This window comes from Rhinatrema bivittatum, chromosome 17 (assembly GCF_901001135.1).
Source record: "Rhinatrema bivittatum chromosome 17, aRhiBiv1.1, whole genome shotgun sequence".
Taxonomy (NCBI): Eukaryota; Metazoa; Chordata; class Amphibia; order Gymnophiona; family Rhinatrematidae; genus Rhinatrema; species Rhinatrema bivittatum.
In genome coordinates, this window is record NC_042631.1 from 24039222 (window position 1) to 24057907 (window position 18686).

At 42.8% G+C, this 18686-nt stretch overlaps 1 protein-coding gene across 2 annotated transcripts in view; it reads left to right on the top strand.

Moving 5' to 3' along the window:
- Positions 1–18686, top strand: part of PDE3B (phosphodiesterase 3B) — a 429076-nt gene that overhangs the window by 386478 nt on the left and 23912 nt on the right. For both annotated transcript variants that reach the window (XM_029582158.1, XM_029582157.1), the window contains exon 12: positions 11698–11897. In XM_029582158.1, the coding sequence (XP_029438018.1) occupies positions 11698–11897 (200 nt within the window). The remainder of the gene's footprint in view (positions 1–11697; positions 11898–18686) is intronic.

Genomic DNA, 18686 nt, shown 5'->3' on the forward strand with positions numbered 1-18686 from the left:
TATCCCTATCCCTGACAGCATGGATGTTGAAAGCTTGATTTTACAGCCACTCAATCTTTCAGCCAATGTATCTCAATTTCTTATAGCTTCACGTTAAACCTTCCAATGAAAGAATTATTCTTTCAAATGGAAGAGATTCACTTTGTGGTGCAGACAAAAGAATATTGATCCTTTCACTTGCCCCACTGCCTTTCTACTAGACTACCTATACCATCTTTCAGAGTCTGGTCTCCAGACTACATCTGTAAGAGTCCATTTAAGTGCAATCTCAGCTTACCATAATAAGCTGGGAGATGCACCTATATCCTCACAACCTCTTGTTACTAGGTTTATGAGAGGCTTAACAACTTAAATCACCAATTTGGCCACCTGTTGCAAAATGGGACCTGAATTTGGTCTTAACAAGACTAATGCGTTCTCCTTTCAAACCCATAGATTCCCGTGATCTTAAATTTCTCACATGGAAGACTATCTTCCTCATAGCCATTACATCAGCTAGAAGGGTTAGTGAATTACAAGCACTTGTCACGTACGCACCCTACACAAAGTTCCTACGTGACAGAGTGGTTCTCCGTACACATCCAAAATTCCATCCCAAGATAGTTATGGAATTCCACTTGAACCAATCCATAGTTTTACCCACATTTTTTCCACGGCCTCATTCTCACCAAGGAGAACGAGCCTTACATACTTTGGACTGTAAGCGTGTACTATCGTTCTATTTAAATCGCACTGCAGTCCACAGAAAATGCAATCAACTTTTTGTTTCCTATGACCCAAACAAACCAGGTAAAGAAGTGGGTAAACATACTCTATCCAATTGGCTAGCAGATGGCCTTCCTCTCCAAGGGCGAGTAAAGGCACATTCAGTAAGAGCAACGTCAACCTCAGTAGCACACTATCGTTCAGTGCCAATCCTTGACACATGTAAAGCAGCAACATGGAGTTCTCTTCACACCTTTGCAGCTCAATACTGTTTGGACAAAGAAGGATGACAGGATTCAGCCTATGGACAATCTGTCTTAAAGAACTTGTTTCCAGTTTAATCCCAACTCCTTCTACAACCAACGAGACTAGAGTGAGACCCCTGTGGCAGAGAATATCATGGCATGCTGGGCATGCTCAGTGGCCTCACAGTGCCAGTCAGAAGTTTCTAGAAACTTTGACAGAAGTTTTTCCCGCGGTAGGGCTCCGACAGTGATGTCACCCATATGTGAGGACTACATCCTGCTGTCCTTGGATAACACCTATTACAAGGTAAGCAATTTTGCTATCTTGAACCAGCATCCTTTTTAATTCACTTTCGAAATTATCTTAAAAATGTACATATGCATTTAAACCAGAAATCCAGAATTGAGATTGGAAAAAGTTATTTGAATCTTGAGCTGCAGCAAAGACAATTTCAAAAAAACATCCACACAGCATTGTTTTATGCAGTATACAGATAGGTTCAATTCTTGCCATCACGCTGCCCGGGTATGTGTTGAATCTGTTCATTATTCATAAGCCGACATCAGCTGATGTTTCACCGTGAGGCTGCTTCAAGGCAGTTACTGTATGAACACAAAGTCAGTATTGAACAACTCACATTTGTGGCAACTTGCTAAAAAAAAAATGTATTCAAGTTTTTACATACCTCTTGTATCCAAACAGTTCTCATTGTAGTCTACGACTGCTAATGGCGATTCAAGACAAAAACGCTAGCACAAATGTGCCTAGTATTTATATATCGGTATTCTACCAATCACCCTTATTGCTTTTAAATGACCAGGTATAGTGATTAATTCTCATTAGCAATAATCAAAATGCAGTGTTCAATAAAAAGGAAACCAGTCACTCTCTAAATTAAATCCAAAAGGAGGAGAAAACTGCAGTTTGTAAATCCATCTGCTTTCTTGTTGTAACAATCTTTTAGCTTTATCTCCACCTTTGATGGCAAAATTGATTTGTTCCAGAATACTGCACTTTGTCACCAAATTTATGTTGCATTTCAATACAATGCTTGACTGGAGGTGCATCTCTCTTCATTGTTTTCAGACAGCTTTTATGCTCTGCTAATCTTGTACGGAGTGGTCTTATTGTTTTGCTTACATAGACTAGCTTGCAAGGACACATGAGAACATAAACTACAAAGCCAGAGTTGCAAGTAGTAAATTCTCTAAAATTGTTATTTTTGGCAATCTTCTGGGATTAAAGAAAAAATCACCTTGCATCATAATTCCACAAAAGGAACAATTGCCACATCGTTAATGACACTTAAGTTTATAACCACATAAAGTATTCAAGGAATCCCTCTTCTTATCTGGTAAAAACAACGGGCTAACAATTACCTTACTGTTTTTAGATCTCACATACGCACTTCTTATGTCGCATTTCAGAAAGCAAGGATGTAGCTGTAAAATGTCAAAATGTGATTTGATGATTTTGGCCAAACCCAGAGTCAAACTTGTGTACTTAGTAACAAAGTTCAGATGATCAGCAATCGGTGATTTCTCCATTGACCTACTCAGTAGATGATCTCTGTTAGAGAATCTACCCTCTTGTAGCATTTCTTTAATAGTTTCACCGGCTAACAGTTTTTCATGTATACTACCTCCTCCTCCAGAGATTAGTTCTGCATTCTTTCAACTAACAAAATGTTATCAGCCAACTGATTACCCCAGAATATGTAAAATATGTAACCAAATGTTTCAGGTGCAGTTCATAAACAAGCACAATACATTACCCACCTTACTATTTGATATCTTTATTTTCTTTAATTTTTTTCCTTGGGTATGTTAACTAGAATTTTAGGTGTTTTGGTTACTGCATCTCTCATGGTTTCAACAATCATTAAGGAACTCGGGGTCCTTTTTGTTAGTCAGCTTTGTAATTGTTTTTCATTTTTCATTCACAAATAATCTTGCTCATAAGATTTTTTCTGCTTAGAAATCTAATTTAATGACCTTTTCATCCATCAGTATAAGTACATTTTTGCTGTCTTTATTTCAATCACTTTCACTTGTCTCAGGTTCTCTCTCTCTCCATCTTCTCATGGCATGGTGAACATTTTAATGTTTTCAGAGGTACAAAATATTTGATCTTCCTAAAGTCAGTTGTATTATTCCTCTTACTATTGAATGTATGCATGCCCCCTTGCTATAGACTATAAACTGGAGTAAAAAAAGATCTAAATCATAGGTTCACACATTGCAAAAATGTGCCTCTTAATTGTGAAATAGTCATTATGATTAGATGCAATACATGTGTAAAATAATCAAAATCTGCAACTTAAAGCCCTCAAAAATAATGACAAAACACTTTAGAAAAGGAAATATGAATTTAGTATTTCTGCTGTTATCCATAAATGCTGATCAGATAGGGCATTATATATATTTCATATTTAGCAGTTAGTGTTATGCAACATTTACTATTTAATGCACATACTTAAGATGCTTTAAACATCCATGAAATAAAAATATCAACTTTTTTGTTTTTGTTTAATGATATATATATATTCCTCAGCATTTCAAGGAAGTGCTGTTTATATAAATTAGACATGATAGTTGTCCAGAAAAAATCTTAAATTAATGTAAGGCATTTGTTTAGTTTCAAAATTAGAAGATGAACTAATCGGTTTCTAATCTAAAATTGGAACATGAAGCTAATGTACATTCCATTGAAAAAGTATAAAATTAAGTGATGACTCAATCAGAAGTCTTAGTCTATGGGAGAACATTTTAACGCTAGCAGCTGCCACTTACTCCTTTGTCTGTTATCCATTTGAATTTACCTTATCCATGCCTTAACAACCCCTTTGGGTCACTTTCCGCTATAATAATAATCACACTTGCTCTGTCTTATGTTTAAAATAAAAGCTGTGGCCATTTTATACCTAACATGATAACTGGTCCAGATACCCGAGCCAGTAGCATGTTATTTCCACCGCTGTCTCCCGCATGAACCAAGCAAGGCAGCCTGACTCCGTGGGGCCCCCCCCCCGCCTTTTTCACCTCCCGGCGCTGACTGCTACCCCGCCGTCATGTGATGTCACAAGCACAACTTGTAATCTGGCCCGTTGTGACATAACCCCAAACATAGTAAGTACAGTTTAATGTATACAAACATTGTTGGTCTGTTTCCAAATTCTAACACATTATGCAATTTTATAGTATTATAGTCTTATCCCTGCAACCGGGGTGGGTGGGTGGGTTTTCTGTGCTTCAACGATCGGAAAAGGATCGTTTAGAGTGTGCCGCGGAAGCAGACCTCTTCCAGTTATCAACCGCAAGTACTGTTTTGTGTTTTTTTTTAAGGTTTTTAAATAAAATTGTTTTTGTTATCGTTTTCTTTGTTGCCTAGTGGCTAGGGCAGCTGGCTTGGGAGACTAGTGTTCAAGTCCCATGCCGCTCATTGTTAGTGCTGGTATGTTGCTTGAGACCTGGAGGTGGCAGGCAGTGAGGCAGTTGCTTCTCTCCCCATTTAGCTTGGTCTGTATTCCCCTACCTTGCTTCAAGCTTTGCCACGCGTCTGAGTCCTGGTGGACTGGGCAGTAAGCGCTTGGTCCTCGGCGTTCCAGGGATCGTGAGTTTGCATCCAGCTTAGGGAAAAGGGAGGGGAGGGTGAAAAGTAGGTGCTAGTCGAGTTTTCAGGCCCCTCCAGTATGAAGGGGTAGGAGAGGAGGGGAACTTACTGGCAGACCTGACTACAGTTTGAGGAGCCTACACCTTCATTAGGCTGAATGGCTCCCCCCTCCTTTACGATCTCTCATGCCTTGGCCCAGGATCCTAGCCAAAAAGGCAGAAAGGGGGGGGTTGCAGGGGGATTTGGCTCCATGCGAACGATGGTGGGGATCAGTGACCATGCGGTCCACATGCCGATGGGGGGGGGGGGGGGGGTGGGGTTGCAGGTGATTCAGATCCAGGTGGATGGGGGGTTGGGTAAGGCCCGCCAGCAGCTGATGGCAGCGTGTAGCGTGCAATTCATTGGCCCACTAGGAAAACCCCATTGACTGCCGTTACTCCAGTGGCCACGGCTATTATCTGCATCAGTGGCACAGGATCTTCCAGGTATGTGGGTGAGCTGCCACGTTTGGCATCTCTTGGGGGCAGGTTGCTGGACTTGGTGGACCCCCCGTCTGATCCAGCGGGCCAATTTCCGATGTTCTTAAAACATAACATACTTACCACCAAGGACAACCGTTCACAATCGGGGGAGAGCAGGCCCGGCGGCCGACACCAGGCCCTCATCAATAGGAACGGCAGAGGAGAATAACGGCGAAAGAAATGAGTCACCTAGCCGCGACACATTAGCAGTGGTAGTTGAAATCGACGAGTCTGCAAGACATGGAGATGTCATGCCACCCAGGACAGCAGAAGCGATGACGAGAGGCCATCTACCAGCAGCTAAGTTGAGCAAAGACCACATAAGGAACATTGACTCACCGATGTTGCAGAAGGTAGCGGGCAAAAGGTGGGTTCCGCAGAAGTGGAACAGGCAATGATGCCGGCAAAATCAAAGCGCAGGTCCAGTTCTAGCTCAGGTAGCTCTTCGCCATCATAGTCTTCCGAGACCTCTAGCGATAGCTACCAGCAGGTAGCAACTAAGACAGTAGACAAGGAGTCCAGGGGCCCTCCAGGACTAACCACTCTGTCTGAGTTATGGGAGGACGTGGCAAGGAAAATGAGGATGAAAATCAAAAAGAGGAAGTATATAGACATATTTTCCATCCTGCACGGAAGGCGCAAACCGGAAGGGAGAAAGAAACGGAGATCTGGATCGGCAGACCTGTAGAAAGAAAGAAAAATTCATAATACTGTAGTCAGCTGGATGAAGGCTTTTATGTACATGATGAGCGTGGTTGGACCCCGGGACCCGTCGCAATATGGACCTATGTTACAGTTAACATTTTACAGGCATACCAGGAACACGAGGGTTGGGCATGGCTCCACTATGATGAGCAATTCTGGGACAAGATGGAGGAGAATCGATTCATGACTTGGGGAACCAGGACGTCAGTCTATGGATAAATCAGATGACCAGGAAACCCACGGAACAAGGAAAAGAGGTCAAGATTTACAAGGAGAACATCGCCAGTCAGGCATGCTGCAAGGCAGGTGCACGGACAAGATACAACTTGTCTTGTTATACCGCCACCAAGTGTTACCTTTCCAGACTGCAAATTTAAGCACATGTGTGCAGCACTGCACCCAATGACAAAATGTTCCAAAAAAATAGTCAATGGGGAATAAGGCCAAAGCTACTTGAAAAGGGACATTTTGAAAAAGCACAGTCACCCATCAGATTGGAAGCTATTCAACCATGGCTGAATATATATCAAAATCAACAAAAGGCACATAAAATTGCCCAAGGGTTTCGGGAAGGTTTTCATAATACCTTTCCTAGGCTGCATTGAAGAAATACATACAAGTAGTGCACCATCCGCAACACATAAGAACATAAGAAACAGGATGCTGGGCTTTATGGACCCTTGGTCTGACCCAGCATCAGTTTCCAACAAAGGCCAAACCAGGCCACAAGAACTTGGCAATTACCCAAACTCTAAGAAGATCCCATGCTACTGATGCAATCAATAGCAGTGGCTATTCCCTAAGTCAATTTGATTAATAGCTGTTAATGGACTTCTCCCCCAAGAACTTATCCAAACCTTTTTTGAACCCAGCTACACTAACTGCACTAAGCACATCCTCTGGCAACAAATTCCAGAGCTTTATTGTGCATTGAGTGAACAAGAATTTTCTCCTATTAGTCTTAAATGTGCTACTTGCTAACTTCATGGAATGCCCCCTAGTCTTTCTATTATTCGAAAGTGTAAGTAACCGAGTCACATCTACTCGTTCAAGACCTCTCATGATCTTAAAGACCTCTATCATATCCCCCCTCAGCTGTCTCTTCTCCAAGCTGAACAGCCCTAACCTCTTTAGTCTTTCCTCATAGGGGGAGCTGTTCCATCCCCTTTATCATTTTGGTTGCCCTTCTCTGTTGTACCTTCTCCATCGCAACTATATCTTTTTTGAGATGCGGCGACCAGAATTGTACACAGTATTCCAGGTGCGGTCTCACCATGGAGCGATATAGAGGAATTATAACATTTTCCGTTTTATTAACCATTCCCTTCCTAATAATTCCTAACATTCTATTTGCTTTTTTGACTGCTGCAGCACACTGAGCCGATGATTTTAAAGTATTATCCACTATGATGCCTAGATCTTTTTCCTGGGTGGTAGCTCCTAATATGGAACCTAACATCATGTAACTACAGCAAGTGATATTTTTCCCTATATGCAACACCTTGCACTTGTCCACATTACATTTCATCTGCCATTTGGATGCCCAATCTTGGAGTCTTGCAAGGTCTTCCTGTAATGTATCACAATCCGCTTGTGATTTAACTACTCTGAATAATTTTGTATCATCCGCAAATTTGATAACCTCACTTGTCATATTCCTTTCCAGTTCATTTATATATATTTTGAAAAGCACCGGACCAAGTACAGATCCCTGAGGCACGCCACTGTTTACCCTTTTCCACTGAGAAAATTCACCATTTAATCCTACCCTCTGTTTCCTGTCTTTTAACCAGTTTGTAATCCACGAAAGGACATCGCCTCCTATCCCATGACTTTTTAGTTTTCTTCGAAGCCTCTCATGAGGGACTTTATTCATTTATTTATTTATTTAGAATTTTTTTATACCGATATTCCTATAAAGGATATAGATCACACCGGTTTACAAAGAACTTAACTTTCGCTAGGAGGCGATACAATAAACAGTGCATATAAACCATTGAACATTTTAGAAACAATTGGAATTAAGGAACAACAGCAAGCCTAGAGCCACAATAAATAAATTGTGAGTCAATCATAAATAAAATAAATAAATAAGATAAAAATAATAATAATAATAATAATAAAATAAATAGTTAAAGTCTTGTATTCATGTTTTAGGATCTGCATCTAGGAGAACCAAGGTTTTCAGGGAAAGTTTGATTAAACAGCCAAGGACTTTGTCAAATGCCTTCTGAAAATCCAAATACACTACATCGACCGGTTCACCTTTATCCACATGTTTATTAACCCCCTTCAAAAAAATGAAGCAGATTTGTTAGGCAAGACTTCCCTTGGGGTAAATCCATGTTGACTGTGTTCCATTAAACCATGTCTTTCTATATGCTCTACGATTTTGATCTTGAGAATAGTTTCCACTATTTTTCCCGGCACTGAAGTCAGGCTCACTGGTCTATAGTTACCCGGATTGCCCCTGGAGCCTTTTTTAAATATTGGGGTTACATTGGCCCACCCTCCAGTCTTCAGGTTCAATGGATGATTTTAATGATAAAATTTGTAACCTAACTAATAGATCAGAAATTTCATTTTTGAGTTCCTTCGGTACCCTAGGATGCATACCATCCGGTCCAGGTGATTTGCTACTCTTTAGTTTGTCAATTTGGCCTACTACATCTTCCAGGTTCACAGTGATTTCGTTCAGTTCATCTGACTCATCACCCCTGAAAACCATGTCCAGAACTGGTATCTCCCCAACATCGTCATTAGTAAACACGGAAGCAAAGAATTCATTTAGTCTTTCTGCAATGGCCTTATCTTCCCTAAGAGCTCTTTTAACTCCTCTGTCATCTAATGGTCCAGCCGACTCCCTCACAAGTTTCTTGCTTTGTATATATTTTAAAATGTTTTTATTATGAGTTTTTGCCTCTATGGCCAACTTCAATTCAAATTCTCTCTTCACCTGTCTTATCAATGTTTTATACTTAGGATAAAACATAACTTGACAATGCTTATTTTCTTCAGATGGATCCTTCTTCCAATTTAAAAGGTGAGGTGAAAGAGGCTATTTTAGCCAAAAGAACATCCTTTAAACTATGACGGTAATCGTTTTGCCTTCCTTCCACCTTTCTTAATGTGTGGAATACATATGGACTGCGCCTCTAGGATTGTATTTTTAAACAATGTCCATGCCTGTTGAACACACTTAACCTTTGCAGCTGCACCTTTCCGTTTTTTTCTATTTTCCTCATTTTATCAAAGTTTCCCTTTTGAAAGTTTAGTGTTAGAGCTGCAGATTTACTTATTGTCCCCCTTCCAGTTATTAGTTTAAATTTGATCATGTTCTGATCACTGTTGCCAAGTGGCCCCACCACCATTATCTCTCTCACCAAATCCTGTGTTCCACTAAGAATTAAATCTAGGATAGCTCCCTCTCTTGTTGGTTCCTGAACCAATTGCTCCATGAAGCAGTCATTTATTACATCCAGGAACTTTGTCTCTAGCAAGTCCTGATGTTACATTTACCCAGTCAATATTGGGGTAATTGAAATCTACACACAATATCGACAGTTGTTTTCAAGGCACAACGAGCACAATTCTCGCTAAAAAGACGTTATGCGGCTCTAATTCTTCTTACTCAATGTGCTGTGTACAAGATTACTGTTATTATTTATAGGACCATCATAACACCTGCGAGCATACCAGCATATTTTAGCTCAAGGTTTTGCCACATCAGGTCGTATTTAATCATTGGTCCGAGTCGATTATTTCTTTTGTATTCTACTTTATTTATTTTTAATTTTTTGTAAAAATATATCGGGGCGATACCTTCCTTTTGTGTGACTCAAACTTTCAAGAGACGTGGTTATTTAAAGTCCAGTCCGACGCGCGTTTCGCATCGCTGCTTCAGGGACTGTAACAGATCACATCACTTCTGTATTTTATCACTGACAGGTAAGTACATCACTGCCCCGTTACTTTTTAGGCTTTCTGCAAAGGACAAATACCGTCGTGATTCAACATTACTGTTGTCTGTATCCAGCATGCCCAGGTATGTGCCAAACAAATATTTAAATGTATGTGCTGCAAGTAATGTTGAATCACGACGGTATTTGTCCTTTGCCGAAAGCCTAAAAAGTAACGGGGCAGTGATGTACTTACCTGTCAGTGATAAAATACAGAAGTGATGTGATCTGTTACAGTCCCTGAAGCAGCGATGCGAAACGCGCGTCGGACTGGACTTTAAATAACCACGTCTCTTGAAAGTTTGAGTCACACAAAAGGAAGGTATCGCCCCGATATATTTTTACAAAAAATTAAAAATAAAAAAAGTAGAATACAAAGAAATAATCGACTCGGACCAATGATTAAATACGACCTGATGTGGCAAAACCTTGAGCTAAAATATGCTGGTATGCCTGCAGGTGTTATGATGGTCCTATAAATAGTAGCGGTAATTGAAATCTCCCATTACTATTGCACTGCCAAATTGGTTAGCTTCCCTGATTTCTCTAAGCATTTCATCATCTGTCTGACTTTTTTGTCCAGGTGGATGGTAGTATACTCCTATCATTATATTCTTACCTAACACACATGGGATTTCTACCCATATAGATTCTACTGAGCATTTAGTCTCTTGTATGATCTTTATCCTGTTGGACTCTATACCCTCCCGGACATAAAGTGCCACACCCCCACCAAGTTGATCCTGCCTATCATTGCGATATAACTTGCACCCTGATATAGCACTGTCCCATTGGTTATCCTCCTTCCACCAAGTCTCTGTGATGCCAATTATGTCAATCTCATCATTTGCTGCTATATACTCTAACTCTCCCATCTTACTTCTTTGAAATGTCTGTATGCCAATGCCAGAAGTTTTGTTTGTTTTAACAACCTGTTTTTCAGTTGTTAGGGATAATTTGGAAATCATTAGCTTTGGTGATTTTTTACATATAGGCATATGGGCTATGTTTGCTTTTAATGGAGCCTCTCTGTTGGGATGCCCTAACTCTCCTGTTTCATTAGTATCCTTCAAGGATACATTTCTCCGAACCATGCACTTCTGAGTGACTGTCGGCTTTCCCCCTTGTTCTAGCTTGATTGCACTTTTAAAGTTAGAGACAGAAATTGTCCTGGGCAGAATAACTGGGGTCCGTTCAACGAACAACCTTTTCTGCACATGTTCCTTTTGCCATTGGCTCTCATCCCAAAAAAAGAAAAATATCGGCTGATACAGAATTTATCATACCCACCAGGTCGCTCTGTGAACGACCAATTGGCACACGAGTGAACAGTGCGGTACGCATCATTCAATTCCACAGTAGCACTGGTAAGAGCTTGTGGAAAACGGGGCCCTAATGGTGAAAGTGGACATCAAAGCCGCCTTCCGTTTACTGCCGGTAGACCCAAAAAGTGTTCCGTTACTTGGTTTCAAATTTGAAGAGCAACGTTTCTTTGACAAACGCATGCCCATGGGATGTTCTGTCTCATGCGCTTACTTCGAGCTATTTAGCTCATTCCTGCATCGGGTCACGGTACAACGTACTGTTTCTAGAATTAGGATATAACTATTATATGGTGGTTGTAAAGTCACTTACTGTGCTATTTATCCACAAGTTCTGAGCTCCTTCCTACCCCAAAGAGACAAAATATGAAGCCATTTTGAAAAATGGAATATCCACTTATGTGTACTTATGTTATTAAATTAAATGATTTGATTAAACCAAACTGAAATGTTCTGTAGGAGGGTTTGCTATAGTGCAGTGATGTGGAATAGCATTACGTGAGGGCCAATGTTAGACAATGGAAATGATGAATAATGGGAATGTTTAGTTGGTGGCTGAACTCTTGAATGTTGACTGTCAAATCTTTATAGCATTTAACTTTGTAACACTTTTTCATTTTTTCCTAGATTCAGATAGTGGAATTTCTCCTGGTCGAATTGCCTATATTTTTTCTAAAAGCTGCACTATTACTGATGACAGCTATGGATGCCTGTCATCAAATATCCCTGCATTAGAGTTGATGGCATTGTACGTAGCAGCTGCCATGCATGATTATGACCATCCAGGCCGAACAAATGCTTTTCTAGTGGCAACAAATGCCCCTCAGGTAGGTACCTTGTAAGGCAGTAACTTAAAGCTGGAATGCTGGAGGAACGTTTTCCAAGAATTAACTTTGTCCTTACATTCACAAAGAATGTAATGTGCAGTTTCTCTTAATAAACTACAAAAATTCTAAAACTACAGTAACCAGCAACGTGCTCAAAGAAGAAAAAACTATTACTAAGTGACAAAAAAAAACAACAATTTAATACCTATTCAGATCTACAAGTGACAAGACACAGTGTAAAGGTTTCCACTCCTGCACTGAGTAGTACACCTAATTAATGAAGTATTATATCTTTAACGCATGACTGAGGCTCAGCTATGGGAGTCCAGACATTTTATCCACATGCTGCTTGTTCATGTTATGTAGATTTAATGCTAAAACAAAGGAGACCAAACATTGGCTCGTATGTTTAGAGTTTTGGGAGAGAGAGTACAGCAAACTATAACACAGTGCCAAAAATAACTTAAGCCCTAAGACCACATCTAATAAAATGAACTCATGTAGAGCTAGGTGTCAAAGGAATCTGGAAACACTGTAATATAAATACTGTTCTCAGAGGCAAGCAGGATGGTAGTCCTCACACATGGGTGTCATCAGATGGAGCCGCGACACAGAAGACTTTTGTCAGTTTCTAAAAGTTTGATTTGCCACCCTGGGCATGTCCAGCATGCCCTATACCACACGTCCATGTGGGGGTCTCTCTTTTAGCACGGAGCTGTAGCATTGCAGTTGGTGAGCTCAAACGATCCTAACCACGGATGGAGAGCTCACGTTGATGGGCTCAGCACCCAGGGTCTCAGTTCTGCCCCGGAAAGCTATTGCCAAATAAATTTCCTGGAGCTCTGGGTGATCCGGTATGTGCTATGGACTTTCAGAAATTGGCTGTCCAACAAAGTTGCCCTGATCCAAACCGTCAACCAGATGGCGATGCGGTATGTCAACAAGCAGGAAGGTACCGGCTCATACCGCCTGTGTCAGGAAGCGGTTTGGATCTGGTCTCGGGCCCTATCCCACAGGATGGTGCTAAGGGCCATGTACCTGGCTACGATGGAGAAAATGGTACTGGATAGACTGAGTCGTGCCTTCAAACCCCACGAGTGTTCCCTAGACCAGAGGGTGCGAATCGGATATTCCGCCTCTGGGGGAGCCCGGATGTGGATTTCTTTGCGTTCCCTTGCATCAGAAAAAAGTGTCTGTTCAGCTCCCTGTACAGGACAGATGGCAAACCAGCCTCGGATGCCCTGGCCCGACATTGGGGCAAAGGTCTTCTGTACACGTATCCTCCGATTCCTTGTGCGTACCCCGATTAGTTCAGACTCCTGGGTTTTGCCTCCCTGCCAGCAGATGGAGACAGAGAAAGCTTCATTGACACTATACAGCAATACTGTATAACAACACCCCTGCCAAGCTCACACAAATTTGGAGAAGGACCACTGAGTTTTGGAAAAGGACTGCTGGTTGTTGGCAAGTCTACATATGAGAGTGGAATAGGGGATCCCTCCAAAAGGATTTCTGTTTGGCCACTGGGAAAGTTTTATGCACTCTAAAATCACCATGGGAGCTTTAACCAGTTACCTGAGATATAGGATACCTACCTAGAAGAAAAAAAACACCTTTATAAATCCCCCCAAAGCGCGATTTTAAATCCTTTCCTGCGGCTCCCACTAACGGCTCTGACCCCGGACGGTCGCTCTTCACCCGAACTCACAGCCCGGCGCACCGCCGTCCGACCTCCCCGACCGTGACCCGGCCCCAGCCTCATCGCGAGACCGGAAGAGACGGACGCCAAGCAAGCGGCCCTACACCCGACCCAGCCGCACCATCGTAACGCCGAGACCCACCTCTCAAGGTGAGCCGATCGGGGCCTCTAGCCCGAGCTCTCGCTCCAGGCCCTCTCCAGCGCCGACTCGACGAGACCCCGTCCACCTCTCCCCAGGCGGCGACGTGGGACCTGATCGGGCCATTCTTTAAAAGCCCAAAAAGCTCGCCAATGGCCTGCCCCTTGTCGTGCCCCTTAGCGTGCACCCTTCACCCCTTCTCAGACGAAGACCCTAAAAAAGACTCCCTACGCCACGGCATGACCCGAAGATCCTCTCGATCGTAAACCCAACTACTAACCACCCAAGAACTCCGCTGATATAAGCATCTGCAAGAGAGCTCACCACCAATAAGAACAGCATGCCTGACAAACCTCCACCTTACTAGCGTTCCCTATCCAGGATCATAACCACCTTACAGACGCAGCCACTCACCTCATCTTCACCCACTAAACACCCTCCCGCTCTCATCTGACATCCCCTTAACCACACAGGCAAACCCCCCCCCCCCCCAATATCCTAATAACATCCCTTTTGACTCCCACCCGCTGCATTCAACAAGACAAGATGTACTCCCCTACATCATATGCACCAAAACAAAGGCACCGTCACTTAGTAAGCATTCCACTCACAGAAACCATTAAAAGCTTGTTCTACCTTACTTTCCTTCTAATAAACGGCCAAGCCCTCACAAAGAAAATCGCTCTCATATCAGACATCCTCCATGACCAAAACCCAGACTTCATTTGCAGTAACCGAAACATGGTTCGATAATACGTGGTCGGTAGATTTTGAACCAACTAACCAACAACACATACGACCTATTCTCGATCCCGAGGAAATCACGTCGTGGAGGAGGACTCCTTCTAATCATAAAAAAAAAATTCAACATGAAGCTAATCCATCTCTCTCCCCCCTCATCAACTCGAAATAGCTCTCTTCGACTAGGTATATTTGAAGGTTTTCCGAATCTACTGCCCACCCAAACTTCTCGACAAAGACATATCACCTTTCATTGAACTGTTCATATCAAAGATCAACAACAAAAAACTACCATCATCCTAGGAAACTTTAATCTCCACACCGACTTAAACCCCCCCCCCCCCTCACTATCATGCCAAACACTACTCGATGTCCTAACCATCTTTCAATTCACTCAACATGTCAACAACCCAACTCACAAAGCAGGGCACACCCTCGACCTGATCTTCAGAAATGATTACTTCATTTCGAACCCAACCATATCCTACTCTCAAGTCCCGTGGTCAGACCACTTCCTCCTACAGTGCGAGACCCACACCAAACCTCCAACAAGGATGAATCCATCAACTCATTCTCCTTTAGTTACCGACCACCCTTCACACCCGATATACTTCAACATGAGCTGGAAAAACACCTATCAAACATCGACTTCTCCAATACAACCAATGCCACGCATTCCTGGCACCAAATAACAACAGAAACGGCCAACTCCATAAACCCTGAAAGAACCAAACGAGTCAACTCAAAAAGACAAAGCAACAACCCCTGGTTCAACCCACAACTAAAGGAGACCACATCAACCCTCAGACGAAAAGAAAAAGACTGGAGAAAAAACAAATGTCAACTAACACTTGAAAGATACCGAACCCACCTCGCCTACTATAAAAACCTAATAAATAAAGCAAAAAAGGAATATTACAGCAAAAAAATCCTAAACTCTTCAAATAAACCAATATCAAACTCCCTCAAAAAAACATAAGCCAAGACCTCGCTAACTTATTCAAAAACAAAATCAGCAATATATCAGAAAAAATAATCAAGACCACAAGCAACAACCCAACCCTGGTTCGCACAGACATCACACCATGGGCGTACTTTGAACCGATATCAACTTCTGAAACAGAGAAACTCATCAAATCACTGAATCCAGCCAGACACGAGACGGATACAATACCAACTCGCGAGCTAAAAGAAATCTCCCAAACCATCGCACCGACCGTCACTGCAATCGTAAACAAATCGCTAGAAGAAGGTGATCTTCCGGTCAACCTAAAAGTCGCCACCATAAAACCCATCCTAAAAAAAAAGAACCTAGACCCCTACGACCTTAGCAACTACCGCCCCATTTCGAACCTTTCATTCCTCGCCAAGCTAACCGAGAAGGCTGCCCTTAAACAACTGAATGACCATCTAGATACAAACAACATCCTACCCCCAACCCAACATGGCTTCAGAAAAAAATCACAGTACTGAAACCCTACTCACCAGCCTAACAAACAGCATTCTAAGAGGCTTTGACCAAGGACAACGATACATCCTCATTCTACTCGATCTATCGGCTGCGTTCGACACAGTAGAACACAGTTGCCTAATCTCCAGGATATCTGAAATAGGTCTAACAGGAAAAACCCTAGAATGGTTCACTTCCTTCCTTCAAAATAGATCGTACAAGGTAAAACTCAACAATTACACCTCCGACGCCATCCCTCTTGAAACCGGAGTGCCTCGAGGATCATCTCTATCGGCCATCCTATTCAACATTTACCTATTACCACTCGGAGAGATGTGAAAGGAGTTGGCAATCACCTACTTACTTTATGCCGACGACATACAGCTAATCATCCCGGTACCAAACTCCATAGAGAACGCACTAAAAATCGCAGCCACAACCATCAACAAAATCAAAATTCTACTGAACCAACTAAAACTTTGCATCAACACCGACAAAACCGAATGTTACCGATCGAAAGAAGGAACTCCGGCGATCACCTGAACCACCCCATCGTCATCGACAACACCATCAATCTAAAAGAACTCGTCAAAGACCTGGGTTTCTCGATCGACCCTCAACTCAACCTCAAAAAACACATCACCACGAAAACAAAAGAAGGCTTCCACAAACTTTCAATCCTCAAGCACCTCAAACCCTTACTAAACCAAACTGATTTCAGAATCATTCTCCAATCTCTGATCTTCTCAGGCATCGACTACTGCAACTCCCTCATGATAGGTCTACCAAAATCAACCTTATACCCTCTCAAATTGTACAAAACGCCACTGCTCGAATTCTCACTGGATTAAAAAACAACTGACCACATCTCACCCGTAGTAAAAGACCTACACTGGCTCCCTGTAGAAAAAAGAATAGAATACAAAGCACTGTCAGTTATACACAACTCAATCCACCACGACGACTACAACTGCCTCAACACCCTAATTCAAATGCACCACTCGCAGCGCCACACTAGATCAACCAACAAAGCACTACTCGAAATCCCACCAGCCAAACTAACCACCACAAGAAGGAGAGCCTTCTCAATTGCCGGACCTCAACTCTGGAACTCACTACCTCCCAGTCTCAGAACCCAAAGCAATACCAAGCTGTAAAAAACATTACTCAAAACATGGCTCTTCAAACAAGCTTACAAAGATGGGATTGGATAAACCAACATATAGGACAACCCAGCAGCTCCTCTCCCAATTTAGTCCCTCCCACCCCTTATATTCCCCCTATGTCCTCCAGTCACGCCCACTTTCTTTCCCCTCCCAATCACTCTTAATTCTCCTCTTGAACACCCCACTACTTAGTACCCCCACTGAACAACGTACTAACTGATGATTTCAACACCCTTGTTTGGACAAGCTATTGTATCAAATTCTACTCGATTAATATGTATATATCCCAAGTTGTTTCCTCGCCAACCCATGCGTTTTATATCGATCCCCCGAAATCAATGTATCTCCCCGCTATAGTTACGAACTTGTTGAAGGTGCTCTACTGATTTTTATGCATTTCGTTGTTAAAATATAAACCGGAGTGAAGGCCTACACTAATACTTCTGTATATAAAAGCCTATAAATAAATAATAATAAATAATGCATAACCCAGTATGCTACCTGCAGTTCCTCAGTATTACTCTGCTCCAGCAGCTGGCAGATGGTGTAAAACCTGCAGTTTGGAGAGAAGGGAAAAAAATAAAAGAAAAAATTTCTGGATCCTCCCAGGGGGTTTTGAGGTCCCGGTGGAGCTATCCCCCCTAGTTTGAGGTGGATGAGCAGCGGATCGGTGACCCTTCTAGATAGCTCGGTCCAGAGGTACGTGGGGTGGACATCTGGTGGCCCAGATTCTTCATCCCCCATGAGATAGCAGTGGAACCTGCTGACAGTTCTGCACTGCAAACCCAGTGGAGCAGGGAAGTATCCCAGTGGTCTGGCTCTTTTCTGATCTGCCATGCAGCCTGTGCTCCTGGAACTGGAACCTCTGCACCAAAGCAAAGTATTGGTTTATATGTATTTTTTGTTTTTATTTTTTACTCTCTGAGAACAAATAAGAGAGAGAACAAGGAACGAGTTAGAGGAATCTGTGCAGTATTGGAGTTTCAGGGTGGAAGCTATTTTAGCTCGGGGAGCACAGTTAAAGGGGATTTTCAGCAGCTTCTCTGCCTGCTGAAGAGACTGGGTATCGGCTCAATGGTGCTGAGGGACCGTCGCCCCGCTTGCCGTTCAGGTGGCGACGGTGCCGTGTCTATGGGGAGGAACTGCCTGCGCCTGGGGCAAAAGCAGCATGGTGTTCGGGGGGGTGTACATCGAGCATGACCGCACCGGTAGAGCAAGCCTCGTGGGTAACGAGGTCTAGTGCTGAGGCTTTTCCCGTCAGTGTGGAAACGGCAGCCAATTTTAGGTTCCCTAGCGACATCTGCGGGAGAGATGGGGGAATCCCCCCTCCCCTCGACTATCTCTGGCAGTTCCTTGTCCTGCAGAGGTGCAGAGAGGCACTTGCACTGAGTAGGTCTTCTGGCAGTTTTAATGAGCTTATTTGCAAAACACGTTTAGCGGGCTGCTGGCTCTCTATCCCAGTTTCCGTGGATTCTCGGCCGGTCAAGAGGCCTGAGCTATCGCGAAGCTCTTCAGGTGGATGATTTTCGGTGCTGGATGTTAAATAGATCTGGGTCTAAACGTCCTGAAGGTGCAGGCAGGCTTTGCTTAGCCG